At 44.6% G+C, this 14,737-nt stretch overlaps 1 protein-coding gene across 5 annotated transcripts in view; it reads left to right on the top strand.

Annotated features, from left to right (window-relative positions):
• jmjd1cb (jumonji domain containing 1Cb) overlaps positions 1–2,693 on the top strand; it is a 306,094-nt gene extending 303,401 nt beyond the window's left edge. For all 5 annotated transcript variants that reach the window (XM_078223635.1, XM_078223634.1, XM_078223636.1 and 2 more), the window contains one exon: positions 1,807–2,693. In XM_078223635.1, coding sequence (XP_078079761.1) covers positions 1,807–1,899 — 93 coding nt within the window. In that variant the 3' untranslated portion in view covers positions 1,900–2,693. The remainder of the gene's footprint in view (positions 1–1,806) is intronic.
• Positions 2,694–14,737: the final 12,044 nt, after the last annotated feature.

Raw genomic sequence — 14,737 nt, 5'->3', positions numbered from 1 at the left:
GATTGTTTATTTACAGAATTCCAGTTGATCATTCTATGGTTGTGAGGTCCATTCTCTACAGTTCCCCCTCATTTGTATCCTTTCAGAGCTGAAGAGTCTAGGTTTTTACTCCATTTTCTTTCTTTCTGGATTCCATAGGAGGCTTCAAAAGAGATTTGAAAGTGACGAACTTGTTGCCTTAATTTATTAAAAGTTTATTTATTAGTCACAAGGCTTACATTAACACTGCAATGAAGTTACTGTGAAATGCCCCTAGTCGCCACAGTCCGGCGCCAGTTCAGAGGGCTATGGAGATAGGACTAGAGAATGAGACTAGCTGGGTAGCTCTTTCAGCAGTTGGTGCAGATACGATGGGCCGTCTCCTGTGCTGCAAAATTCTGTGGTGGTTCTTTGCACAGCTTCCATGTTGTGGATCTTTCCTCTGTCTCATTACACACAATGCAATTTCAGTCGGACTCTGCTGATATGACAGTACAGCTCAGCACTATTTGTTTACCTTGTTGCTCTGCACATCTCTTCCAGTTTGCCTTCCAACTTCCCTCAGTAGTCCAACATCATTTGTTAATACGATAGTGTCCTGGCCAATATTTATTTACCCCTCCAAACATTACAGATTATCTGGCCATTTTCACATGGCTGTTTGTGGGACCCTATTGTGTCTAACTTGGTCACCCTATTTCTTAGGTTACAACAGTGACTGTACTTTAAAAGTACTTCAGTGAAATAATATTTTGAGATGTCCTGAGGGCCGTAAAGGCAAACTATAACACATTTCTTTTTGTGTGTCTTGTCACTTTTTCCTTTGCATTTAAGACCTTGTATTTCCGTGTATTGAATTTTGCCTTCAATGTTATCCAGTTGGAAATATTATCGAGCTCTTGATTTCCAACAAGAATATTGCTCATTAGTACCAAGGCTAAATGTTGAAGATAAGTTTTAACTCCATTTAAATGTCAGGAATTGAGCCATGTGCTGATTCATAATGTAACATTGCCATCTGTTGGTAGTATAAACGCAACACCAACATTTCCCATTTTCAGGTAAACAGATTGATCTACCTGCGTCCCACTGACATTGAATAGCTTTTATTGGTTGTTATTCAGAGTATGCAAAGGAACTGTTGCAGGGATTCAATTGTTGGAGAGACTGGAATAATATTGTCAGTTGTAAAATAGCATGAAGTTTGGATGATGTCCATCGCCCAGATCATTCACCCCATAACAGCTTTCATCAGAACCATTAAATAGAGTGCAGTGCGTTACCTCACGTTTCAGGCACTTCAACCTTAAACTGCTAGCAAATTTATCACCATGAGTCATATAATTGTTTAATTCTCTCTTCACATACTATGCTAAAATGCTAATATTACAATAATGAAACAAAGCTCCTCCAATCTCCAGTGTAGCTTTATTGGTACAGTACTGACCATGAAATCTCACCCTGACAAATCCTTTTTCAGTAGGATTGTAGATTAAACAGGATTCTTGTTAATCACAGTATGATGCATAGAAGATGGACTTAAATTAAACAGACTTAAAACCAGTTTATCTGATTTATGGACTTTTACTTCAGAAAATAATGTGCACATTTTGTTATTTGATGTACTTTATTTAGATTTAATTGAGCCCAATTAATATACTTCCATGAATCAGTTGCCCTAATATAATCCTAATATAATCTCCAATTTTTTAAAAGCCCAAATCTGTACTAAAAGTCATCTCTTCTACCTTTTTAAAAACGATGACCATTTTAAACTACTGATTAGAGAAATGATTCTAGGAAACTAATGTTTGAATTTCTTTACAGGTAAAAAATATAATTTACCATTCGGTTAAAGATGCTGTGGGAATTCTGAGAATGCATGAAGAAAAGTTGTCAAGTTCACAACAGAATGCTTAATGTTTTCATTGTTTTGTGACTTCACATGATCGTTTGTTTAAAAAAAACACATCAGCAGTGCCAAGAAAATTTGTAACTGTGGTTACAACAGTGTTGTGGCTCCTGTAATACATTGGCCAATGCATCAAAATTAATGTAATTATACAAAACAAACTGTAGCTTCTAATAATATGCAGGAAACTAGCACTGTGCTGTTCCATGTATTATATTTGTACATTTTAAAAATGAAAATGTATTTATTTTTGGACAAAATGTTACAGAATTTTATGCCTATTATAGATCTAATGTAAACATGAATTTGTACAGTTTTACTTTGCTAAAATGGATATTTTTCACTACATTGAGACAGTTACTGTGAGAAGGCAGACGCAATTACCAGCTATGCCTATTTTTTTTTATTGCTGAATCGCACAGCTATCCATGTCATATCTTAAAATACTGCCAAATAATGACACATTCTGAAGTTCCTTACTATAAAATGACTGGATGCGTATACTACACACATCAGCTTTTTATTAAGTATTCATTGTAAAATTTAAACATTTACAAAGCTGTAATTTATTCAGTTGTCTTGTTAAATTTGTTATGGTGGACTTTTGCAAGCAAAATGACTTATTACCAAGAAAGTTGATATTCTATGTAAATACATATAAATATATACATTCAATTATGTATTTTTTTAAAACATAGCTTGCTTCAGTTTGTTAAAGTACAAGTGTTACATGCTTTGTACGTTGAAATTGAAAGGGGTTTTACATTTTCCAATAAAATTGATTTATCAAATATCTGAATTTACATGTTTTGTCTGTTTTATATTTGAATCTGCTCTCAATCACACAGGGTTTTAAGAAATACTTCCTTTTTTTAAGGATCTGTTTATTCTTGCACAATTACTGAACTCTGTAAAGATCTTATGGCTTTTATAATGAACATTTTTACATTTATATATACATACCTAGAAATTTCTTCTGTGTTTATAGTAGTACACCTTTGCATTTTGGATTACAATAGAGTTTAAAGCCTCACATTGTTGTTTATGGAGTCAAACTTTGAGACTGAAATCACTATTTTACTCCCATAGGTTGATGAGCTTTGCTTGGGACTCACCAGAACCTGGAAGAGGAGACAAATTAACTTTAGGATGGGTCCAAATGTTTTTAAAATGTAAATGATATTGTGGGAGTTTTGAGTCAGCTTTATTTTCTTTGACATGGCAACAAATATGCACACAGTAAGACTAGATAGGAAACCATTGCTTGCAATCATACGTCACACACAAAAACATAAACACTAAATGCTAAAGAAATGAATCATTTCTGCTTCATCTCAGAGATCACAGCAGTGGAAGAGAGGGTTCAGAGTTATCATTGTGCTTTAGCGAAAGATGTAGCAGTGAAGCTGCCTTTTTCATTTGGTCAGTGCCGTGTGTTGGCTTATGTGGGTTCAATAAATTTGGTGAAGTGCCTGTTTCTGATATTAATGGAAAGATGGCGGATGTTAACTCACTGTTTAAGAAAGGAGAGTGAGCAAAAGCAGGAAACTATAGGCCAGCATTGGACACTTGGTACATACGAACATAACATAAGAATTCAGAGTGGGCAACTCAGCCCCTCTAGCCTGCTCCACCATTTAATACGATCATGGCTGATCTCATCTCAGCCTCAACTCCACTTTTCCGCCTGTTCTCCATAACGGTTTTGTGAAGGGGAGGTTGTGTCTCACTAACTTGATCGAGTTTTTCGAGGAAGTAACGAAGATGATTGAGGTTAGGGCAGTGGATGTTGTCTGCATGGACTTCAGTAAAGGCCTTTGACAAGGTCCCTCATGGCAGACTGGTGCAGAAGGTGAAGTCGCATGGGATTTACCTGTATCAGTGGTGAGCTGGCAAGGTGGATACAAAACTGGCAATGCAGGTGGAGAAGGTAGTCAAGAAGGCATACGGCACGGTTGCCTTCATCGGCCAGGGCACTGTTTAAAAGTTAGCAAGTCATGTTGCAGCTTTATAGAACCTTAGTTAGGCCGCACTTGGAATATAGTGTTCAATTCTGGTTGCCACACAATCAGAAGGATGTGAAGGTTTTGGAGGGGGTACAGAAAAGATTTACCAGGATGTTGCCTGGTATGGAGGGCATTAGACATGAGGAGAGGTTGGAGAAATTTGGTTTGTTTTCACTGAAACGGCGGAGGTTGAGGGGTGACCTGATAGAAGTCTACAAGATTGAGAGGCATGGACAGAGTGGATAGTCAGAAGCTTTTTCCCAGGGTGGAAGAGTCAATTACTAGGGGGCACAGGTTTAAGGTGCGAGGGGCAAGGGTTAAAGGAGATGTATGAGGCAGATTTTTTACACACAGTAGTGGGTGCCTGGAACTCGTTGCCGGGGGAGGTAGTGGAAGCGGACACGCTAGTGACTTCTAAGGGGCGTCTTGACAAATACATGAATAGGATGGGAATAGAGGGATATCATCCCCGGAAGGGTAGGGGGCTTTAGTTAAGTCGGGCAGCACGGTCGGTGCAGGCTTGGAGGGCCGAAGGGCCTGTTCCTGCGCTGTAATTTTCTTTGTTCTTTGTTCTAACCCTTCAAGCAATTGCTAATTAAAAATCTGTCCACCTCTTAAATTTACTCAAAGTCCTGGCATCCATCGCACTCTGGGGTAGTGAATTTCAGACTCATGACCCTTTGGGAAAAGTAATTTCTCCTCCTCTCTAATCTGCCACCCCTTATCCTAAAGCTTTGTCCTCTTGTTCTAGATTGGCCTACAAGAAGAACCATCCTTTGGAAATGTTACCTGCATCCAGGTCATTAATATAGATTGTATATAGTTGGGGCTCAAGGTAACAGAGCTTGGAGGATTAGACAAAATGAACTAAGATTTTTGTAATATGAAAACAAATTAATGCGGATACTGGAATCTGAAACAATAACTGAAAATGCTGGAAAATCTCAGGTCTGACAGCGTCTGTGGAGAAAATAAAGCTAACGTTTTGAGTCTGGATGACCCTTCGTCAGAGCCAAAGACCAAGAAAATTGGATAAGATTTATACTGAGGGGGTTGTGTAATTGACCAAGATGTCATAGACAAAGGAAATGTGAATGGTGGTGATCATGGCTAAGAAGCATGCTGATAAGAGATCAGAATGTGTAAATGGCAGAACAAAGGTAAGCAGAGGATCAAAGGACAACCTGAGACATGTAGCAGGTGGCCCTTAAGATTTTTGTAATATTCATCTGTGGGATATGAAGTCTCTGGCTGGGCCGGCATTTACTGTCCATCCCTAAATGCTCTTGAAGGTGGTGGTGAGCTGCTGCCTTGAACTGCTGCAGTCCATGTGGTGTAGATACAGCCACCCTGCTGTTGGAGAGGGAGTTCCAGAATTTTAACCCAATGCCAAGCTCTGTGAATGTTGGATTTTGTCAGGATTCTTCTGATCTGTTGCAATGTGGATAGGAGATCGATACAACAGCACCAGTTTTTAACATAGCAAAACATCCTAACACATTTCACCAAAGCATAATCCCCAGTAACAGAGTCTTGAATGGCCGTGTTGTGCTATTTACACCCTTTCTCCAGGATTCTGCTAATCCCTTGCCAGTGAATTCTGTGCAAACTCCCTCCTTCAGTGTAAGCTCGACATAGAAAGCTACAGCACAAAACAGGCCCTTCGGCCCCATAAGTTGTGCCGAACATATCCCTACCTTTTAGGCCTACCTATAACCCTCCATCCTATTAAGTCCCATGTACTCATCCAGGAGTCTCTTAAAAGACCCTATTCAGTTTGCCTCCACCACCACTGACGGCAGCCGATTCCACTCGCCCACCACCCTCTGTGTGAAAAACTCCCCCCTAACATTTCCCCTGTACCTACCCCCCAGCACCTTAAACCTGTGTCCTCTCATAGCAGCCATTTCCACCCTGGGAAAAAGCCTCTGAGAGTCCACCCAATCTATGCCTCTCAACATCTTATATACCTCTATTAGGTCACCTCTCATCCTACGTCTCTCCAAGGAGAAAAGACCGAGCTCCCTCAGCCTATCCTCATAAGGCATTCCACTCAATCCAGGCAATATCCTTGTAAATCTCCTCTGCACCCTTTCAATCTTTTCCACATCCTTCCTGTAATGAGGTGACCAGAACTGAGCACAGTACTCCAAGTGGGGTCTGACGAGGGTCTTATATAACAAAGAACAACAAAGAACAAAGAACAATACAGCACAGGAACAGGCCCTTCGGCCCTCCAAGCCCGCGCTGCTCCCCGGTCCAGGATTGAATCCTGAATCCAGGATCCCCGCCCAATTTTCCAGCCTATCTACATACCAATATCCTATCCACCGAGCTGTCCCTCACAGCTACGATGCTTTGTTCATTACAACCTATTAACTCACCCCCACCCCCCCATTCCAGACCATGTGATCTCCAGGGAGAGGCGAAAACCCAGAGTGAAAAACCCCAGGGCCAATATGGGGAAAAAAAATCTGGGAAATTCCTCTCCGACCCCCTGAGGCGATCGAAACGAGTCCAGGAGATCACAATGGCCCTGATCGGAAAATGCTTCCCAACCCTAGTCATTTCCACTTCCACGAACACCATATGAATTCCCTGCCCCCGAGACAGGTTCCCAACTATCCGCAGTCTCGCTCTGTACTGGCACCAGCAAGATGATCATAGAATGAAGCCTTGAAACGAGAAACCAGGAACAATTAGCCAGCGCCGCTCCCTGGTCCAAACTAGACCACTCTTTTGTATCCCTCCATTCCCACTCCGTTCATATAGCTGTCTAGATAAGTCTTAAACGTTCCCAGTGTGTCCGCCTCCACCACCTTGCCCGGCAACACATTCCAGGCCCCCACGACCCTCTGTGTGAAATATGTCCTTCTGATATCTGTGTTAAACCTCCCCCCCCTTCACCTTGAACCTATGACCCCTCGTGAACGTCACCACCGACCCGGGGAAAAGCTTCCCACCGTTCACCCTATCTATGCCTTTCATAATTTTATACACCTCTATTAAGTCTCCCCTCATCCTCCGTCTTTCCAAGGAGAACAACCCCAGTTTCCCCAATCTCTCCTCATAACCAAGCCCCTCCATACCAGGCAACATCCTGGTAAACCTCCTCTGTACTCTCTCCAAAGCCTCCACGTCCTTCTGGTAGTGTGGCGACCAGAACTGGACGCAGTATTCCAAATGCGGCCGAACCAACGTTCTATACATCTGCAACATCAGACCCCAACTTTTATACTCTATGCCCCGTCCTATAAAGGCAAGCATGCCATATGCCTTCTTCACCACCTTCTCCACCTGTGACGTCACCTTCAAAGATCTGTGGACTTGCACACCCAGGTCCCTCTGCGTCTCTACACCCTTTATGGTTCTTCCATTTATCGTGTAGCTCCTCCCTACATTATTCCTACCAAAATGCATCACTTCGCATTTATCAGGATTGAACTCCATCTGCCATTTCCTTGCCCAAATTTCCAGCCTATCTATATCCTTCTGTAGCCTCTGACAATGTTCCTCACTATCTGCAAGTCCTGCCAATATAGCTGCATCATTATCCCCGGACTCCTAAATTCAATCCCTCGATTGATAAAGGCCAGCACACCATGCGCCTTCTTAACCACCTCCTCCACCTGCGGGGCCGATTTTAGAGTCCTATGGACCCGGATCCCAAAGTCCTTCTGATCCGCTACAGTACTAAGAGTCTTTCCCTTTATATTGTCCTCCTTCATCCCATTTGACCTGCCAAAATGGACCACTACGCATTTATCTGGGTTGAAGTCCATCTGCCACTTCTCCGCCCAGTCTTGCATCCTATCTATGTCCCTCTGTAACTTATGACATCCCTCCAGACTATCCACAACCCCACCAACCTTCGTGTCGTCGGCAAACTTACCAACCCATCCCTCCACTTCCTCATCCAGGTCATTTATGAAAATGACAAACAGCAAGGGCCCCAGAACAGATCCCTGGGGCACACCACTGGTGACCGACCGACCATTTAGAAAAAGACCCATCTATACCCACTCTCTGCCTCCTTTGGGCAAGCCAGTTCTGGATCCACAGGGCAGCAGCCCCTTGGATCCCATGCCCTCTCACTTTTTCTGGAGGGCCATATCGAACGCCTTGCTAAAATCCATATAAAACACATCTACCGCTTTCCCTTCGTCAATGTGTTTAGTCACATTTTCGAAGAACTCCACCAGGCTCGTAAGGCACGATCTGCCTTTGACAAAGCTATGCTGAGTATTCTTGAGCATATTAAACCTCTCTAAATGCTCATAAATCCTGTCCCTCAGGATCTTCTCCATCAGCTTACCAATCACAGGTTAGACTCACCGGTCGGTAATTTCCTGGGCTATCCGTATTCCCCTTCTTGAAAATAGGAACCACATCCGCAATCCTCCAATCCTCCGGCACCTCTCCCGTCTCCATCGATGACGCAAAGATCATCGCCAGAGGCTCTGCAATCTCTTCCCTCACCTCCCACAGTAACCTGGGGTATATCCCATCCGGACCCGGCGACTTCTCTATCTTGATGCCATTCAAAGATTCCAGCACAACCTCTTTGTTAAATTCCACATACTCAATCTTTTCAGTCCACCGCAAGCCCACAGTACATCCACCCAGGTCCTTCTCCTCTGTGAAAACCGAGGCAAAATACTCATTAAGCACCTCTGCCATTTCTACTGGTTCCGTACAGATTTTCCCGCCTTCACCTTTTATAGGCCCTATTCCTTCACGTCTCATCCTTTTACTCTTCACATATTTATAGAACACCTTAGGGTTTTCCTTAATCCTACCTGCCAAGGCCTTCTCGTGACCCCTTCTGGCTCTCCTAATTTCCTTCTTTAGTCCCTTCCTACAAGCCGTATACTAAGAACATAAGAAATAGGAGCAGGAGTAGGCCATCTAGCCCCTCGAGCCTGCCCCGCCATTCAATAAGATCATGGCTGATCTGACGTGGATCAGTACCACTTACCCGCCTGATCCCCATAACCCTTAATTCCCTTACCGATCAGGAATCCATCCATCCGCGCTTTAAACATATTCAGCGAGGTAGCCTCCACCATCTCAGTGGGCAGAGAATTCCAGAGATTCACCACCCTCTGGGAGAAGAAGTTCCTCCTCAACTCTGTCCTAAACCGACCCCCCTTTATTTTGAGGCTGTGTCCTCTAGTTTTAACTTCCTTACTAAGTGGAAAGAATCTCTCCGCCTCCACCCTATCCAGCCCCCGCATTATCTTATAAGTCTCCATAAGATCCCCCCCTCATCCTTCTAAACTCCAACGAGTACAAACACAATCTCCTCAGCCTCTCCTCATAATCCAAATCCCTCATCTCCGGTATCAACCTGGTGAACCTTCTCTGCACTCCCTCCAATGCCAATATATCCTTCCTCATCTAGATCCCTATCTTCGCCAAGCTCTCTGAACCTTTTGTACGCTTTCCTTTTCTTCTCGACTAGGTCCCGCACAGCTTTCGTGCACCATGGTTCCTTTAACCTACCAACTCCTCCCTGTCTGCTCGGAACGTTGTCCTGGAGAACTCTAGACAGACATTCCTTGACAAACTGCCACCTCTCCAGTACATTTCCCCGAGAATACCTCCTTCCAATTTACTCCTCTTATTTGCTGTCTTATGTCTTCATATTTCCCCTTACTCCATATAAACGCTTTCCTGGCTTGCCTGATCCTCTCTTTTTCCAATGCAAGCATAAAGGAGATAGAGTTATGATCGCTATCCCCAAGATGCTCTCCCACTGAGAGATCTGACACCTGTCCAGGTTCAATGGTCAGTATCAGATCAAGTACAGCCTCTCCTCTTGTAGGCTTGTCGACATGCTGTGTCAGGAAACCCTCCTGAACCCACCTAACGAACTCCTCCCCATCCAATCCCCTTACCCTAGGGATATTCCAATCTATGTTTGGGAAATTAAAGTCTCCCATCACTACAACTCTACTATTATTGCAACTCTATCTGTTCCTCCACCTCCCTGTTACTATTGGGCGGCCTGTAGAAAACTCCCCGCAAAGTGATCGATCCCTTCCCACTCCGAACTTCCACCCACAGAGACTCTGTAGACAATCCCTCCACAGCATACACCTTCTCTACAGCTGTGACACTATCCCTGATCAGCAGTGCCACTCCACCCCCTCTCTTGCCTCCCCCCCTGTCCTTCCTGAAACATCTGAATCCCGGCACCTGGAGTATCCAGTCCTGTCCCTGAGACATCCAAGTCTCCGTAATGGCCACCACATCACACTTCCAGGCATCGATCCACGCTCTGAGCTCATCCCCTTTATTCACTATACTCCTGGCATTAAAGTAAACACATCTCAATCCTTTGGTCTGAGCTCTCTCCTTCTATATCCCCCGTCCATCCTCCCTCTTGCACTGTCTATAACCCTTCTCTGTTTGCGAGTTAACTTCCTCGCTCCCAGTCACCTCGTCTCGATCCCCTCCCCCCATTGACATAGTCAATAAATACCTAAATATCCTCCCAATCTCATTCGAGCTACTCTTAAAACTGTGAGACCAGTTTTGTGGGTGACCGAGGAAGGATGTAAAAGATCAAATGTGTTCAAGTGTATCATTGCCCCTGAATTTCAAAAACTGCATAATTGGTGCAGTACTGGTTGAGTACAGGTGTATCTAGATTTAAATACAGAGCAAACTCTACGTGGTTGAGACATTACCTGTCAAATCCCACTTTTCCCCAGCAGAAGTCAGTAATGTCCCACTTTTTAATTCCTCATCACTATCTTCAGCGGCTTCCTCCTCACATTCAAATCTCAAAGAGTTCTTACTTCAACAGTAATATTATTGTAAATTTACTCGAGGTTGAGACAGTGCAGGTGGGGTGGGGGTGGGGGGAGCCACATGGATAAATGTGGGTTAATTAAGGCAAGCCAGCACAGATTTGTTAAGCACAACTCATGTCTAACTAATTTGCTGGAGCTTTTTGAAGAGGTAACAGAGAGGGTTAATGAGGGTAATGCTTTTGACGTGGTGTATATGGACTTTCAGAAAGAATTTGACACAGTGCCACACAACAGACTTGTGGGCAACGTTACAGCTCTTGGACAAGAACAAGAGCAGAAGGGATGGGAAATTGGATGAGTGATGGGAAACAATAGTCGTTAATGGATATTTTTCAGACCATGAGCTGTTACCTTGTGCAGTACCTTTTCATGGAGCACCTTATCAAGTGGCTTTTGGAAAACCAAATACACTACATCAAGTGGTTCCCCTTTATCCACCCTGCTTGTTACACCCTCAAAGAATTCAAATAAATTTGTCAAACTCTATTTCCCCTTCAAACTACGTTGACCTTACTCCGAGGATTGAAAACAAATGGGTGACGGTGAGAGGGGCTGGGAGGAAGCAGTCCGTGCAGGGATCCCCGGTGGTCGTTCCCCTTAGCAACAAGTATTCCGCTTTGGATACGGTTGAGGGGGATGACATACCAGTGGGGAGCCGCAGTGAGAGGATCTCCAGCACTGTGTCCGTCTCTGTGGCTCGGGAGGGAAAGGGGGAGAGCGGGAGGGCGATAGTTATTGGGGACTCGTTAGTTAGAGGGATAGATAGGAGGTTCTGTGGCAGCAAAAGAGACTCACGGATGGTATGTTGCCTACCGGATGCCAAGGTCCGTGATGTCTCAGACCGTGTTTTCCAGATTCTGAAGGGGGAGGGGAAACAGTCACAAGTCGTGGTGCACATTGGTACCAATGACATAGGTAAGAGAAGGGACGGGGATTTAAAGCAGGAATTTCTGGAGCTGGGCTGGAAGCTGAGAGCCAAGACGAAACATGTGGTCATCTCTGGTACGTTGCCGGTACCACGTGATAGCGAGTTGAGGAACAGGGAGAAAGTGCAGTTAAATATGTGGTTGCAGGGATGGTGTAGGAGGGAGGGTTTCAGATACGTGGATAATTGGAACACGTTCTGGGGAAGGTGGGACCTGTACAAACAGGACGGGGTGCACCTGAACCAGAGGGGCACCAATATCCTCGGAGGGAAATTTGTTACGGCTCTTCAGGGGGGTTTAAACTAATTTGTCAGGGGAGTGGGAAAGGGAGTTGTAGTCCAGAAGTCAGTGAGGGTGGTGAGGTATTGGGGAAGGTATCAGGGTCAAGGGTGGGTACTGGTAGACAGGAAGGTGGGTTGAAGTGTGTCTACTTCAATGCAAGGAGCATCCGGAACAAGGTAGATGAACTTGGGGCGTGGATTGGTACTTGGGACTACGATGTTGTGGCCATTACGGAGACGTGGGTAGAACAAGGACAGGAATGGTTGTTGGACGTTCCGGGGTATAGATGTTTCACTAAGTGTAGGGAAGCTGGTAAAAGAGGTGGAGGAGTGGCATTGTTAATCAAGGATAGTTTAACGGCTGCGGAAAGGCACTTTGTGGGGGATCTGCACACTGAGGTAATATGGGCTGAAGTTAGAAATAGGAAAGGAGCGGTCACGTTGCTAGGAGTTTACTATAGGCCCCCAAATAGTAAATAGAGATGTGGAGGAAGAAATTGTTAAGCAGATTATGGATATGTGTGGGGGTCACAGGGTAGTTGTCATGGGGGACTTTAATTTTCCAAATATTGATTGGAACCTTTGTAGGTCAAATAGTTTGGATGGGGCAGTTTTTGTGCAGTGTGTGCGGGAGGGTTTCCTGACACAATATGTGGATGGGCCGACTAGAGGTGAGGCCACATTGGATTTGGTACTGGGAAATGAACCGGGCCAAGTGTTAGATTTGGTTGTGGGAGAGCAATTTGGAGATAGTGACCACAATTCGGTGTCTTTTGTTATTGCAATGGAGAGGGATAGGGCCGTACGGCAGGGCAAGGTTTACAATTGGGGGAGGGGTAATTATGATGCGATTAGGCAAGAATTAGGGGGCATAAGTTGGGAACAGAAACTGTCAGAGAAAGGAACTAATGAAAAGTGGAACTTTTTCAAGGAACAAATATTGGATGTCCTTGATAGGTATGTTCCTGTCAGGCAGGGAGGAAATGGCCGAGTGAGGGAACCATGGTTCACAAAAGAGGTGGAATGTCTTGTGAAAAGGAAGAGGGAAGCTTATGTAGGGATGAGGAAACAAGGTTCAGATGGCTCGATTGAGGGTTACAAGTTAGCAAGGAATGAGCTGAAAAAGGGGCTTAGGAGAGCTAGGAGGGGACATGAGAAGTCCTTGGCGGGTCGGATCAAGGAAAACCCCAAGGCTTTTTACTCTTATGTGAGGAATAAAAGAATGACCAGGGTGAGGTTAGGGCCGGTCAAGGACAGTGGTGGGAACTTGTGTATGGAGTCAGTAGAGATAGGCGAGGTGATGAATGAATACTTTTCTTCAGTGTTCACCAAGGAGAGGGGCCATGTTTTTGAGGAAGAGAAGGTGTTACAGGCTAATAGGCTGGAGGAAATAGATGTTCGGAGGGAGGATGTCTTGGCAGTTTTGAATAAACTGAAGGTCGATAAGTCCCCTGGGCCTGATGAAATGTATCCTAGGATTCTGTGGGAGGCAAGGGGTGAGATTGCAGAGCCTTTGGCGTTGATCTTTGGGTCCTCGCTGTCCACGGGGATGGTGCCAGAGGACTGGAGAATGGCGAATGTTGTTCCGCTGTTTAAGAAAGGGAATAGAAATGACTCTGGTAATTATAGACCGGTTAGTCTTACTTCGGTGGTTGGTAAATTGATGGAAAGGGTCCTTAGGGATGGGATTTACGACCATTTAGAAAGATGCGGATTAATCCGAGATAGTCAGCACGGATTCGTGAAGGGCAAGTCGTGCCTCACAAATTTGATAGAATTTTTTGAGGAGGTAACTAAGTGTGTTGATGAAGGTAGGGCAGTTGATGTCATATACATGGATTTTAGTAAGGCGTTTGATAAGGTCCCCCATGGTCGGCTTATGATGAAAGTGAGGAGGTGTGGGATAGAGGGAAAGTTGGCCGATTGGATAGGTAACTGGCTGTCTGACCGAAGACAGAGGGTGGTGGTCGATGGAAAATTTTCGGATTGGAGGCAGGTTGCTAGCGGTGTGCCGCAGGGATCAGTGCTTGGTCCTCTGCTCTTTGTGATTTTTATTAATGACTTAGAGGAGGGAGCTGAAGGGTGGATCAGTAAATTTGCTGATGACACCAAGATTGGTGGAGTAGTGGATGAGGTGGAGGGCTGTTGTAGGCTGCAAAGAGACATAGATAGGATGCAAAGCTGGGCTGAAAAATGGCAAATGGAGTTTAACCCTGATAAATGTGAGGTGATTCATTTTGGTAGGACAAATTTAAATGTGGATTACAGGGTCAAAGGTAGGGTTCTGAAGACTGTGGAGGAACAGAGAGATCTTGGGGTCCATATCCACAGATCTCTAAAGGTTGCCAGTCAAGTGGATAGAGCTGTGAAGAGGGCCTATAGTGTGTTAGCTTTTATTAACAGGGGGTTGGAGTTTAAGAGCCGTGGGGTTATGCTGCAACTGTACAGGACCTTGGTGAGACCACATTTGGAATATTGTGTGCAGTTCTGGTCATCTCACTATAAGAAGGATGTGGAAGCGCTGGAAAGAGTGCAGAGGAGATTTACCAGGATGCTGCCTGGTTTGGAGGGTAGGTCATATGAGGAAAGGTTGAGGGAGCTAGGGCTGTTCTCTCTGGAGCGGAGGAGGCTGAGGGGAGACTTAATAGAGGTGTATAAAATGATGAAGGGGATAGAGTGAACGTTCAAAGACTATTTCCTCGGGTGGATGGAGCTATTACAAGGGGGCATAACTATAGGGTTCGTGGTGGGAGATACAGGACGGATATCAGAGGTAGGTTCTTTACGCAGAGAGTGGTTGGGGTGTGGAATG

This window comes from Mustelus asterias, chromosome 11 (assembly GCF_964213995.1).
Source record: "Mustelus asterias chromosome 11, sMusAst1.hap1.1, whole genome shotgun sequence".
NCBI classification, from domain to species: domain Eukaryota; kingdom Metazoa; phylum Chordata; class Chondrichthyes; order Carcharhiniformes; family Triakidae; genus Mustelus; species Mustelus asterias.
Note: the sequence above shows the minus strand (reverse complement) of the source record. Positions and strands in the feature narration are given on the sequence as shown.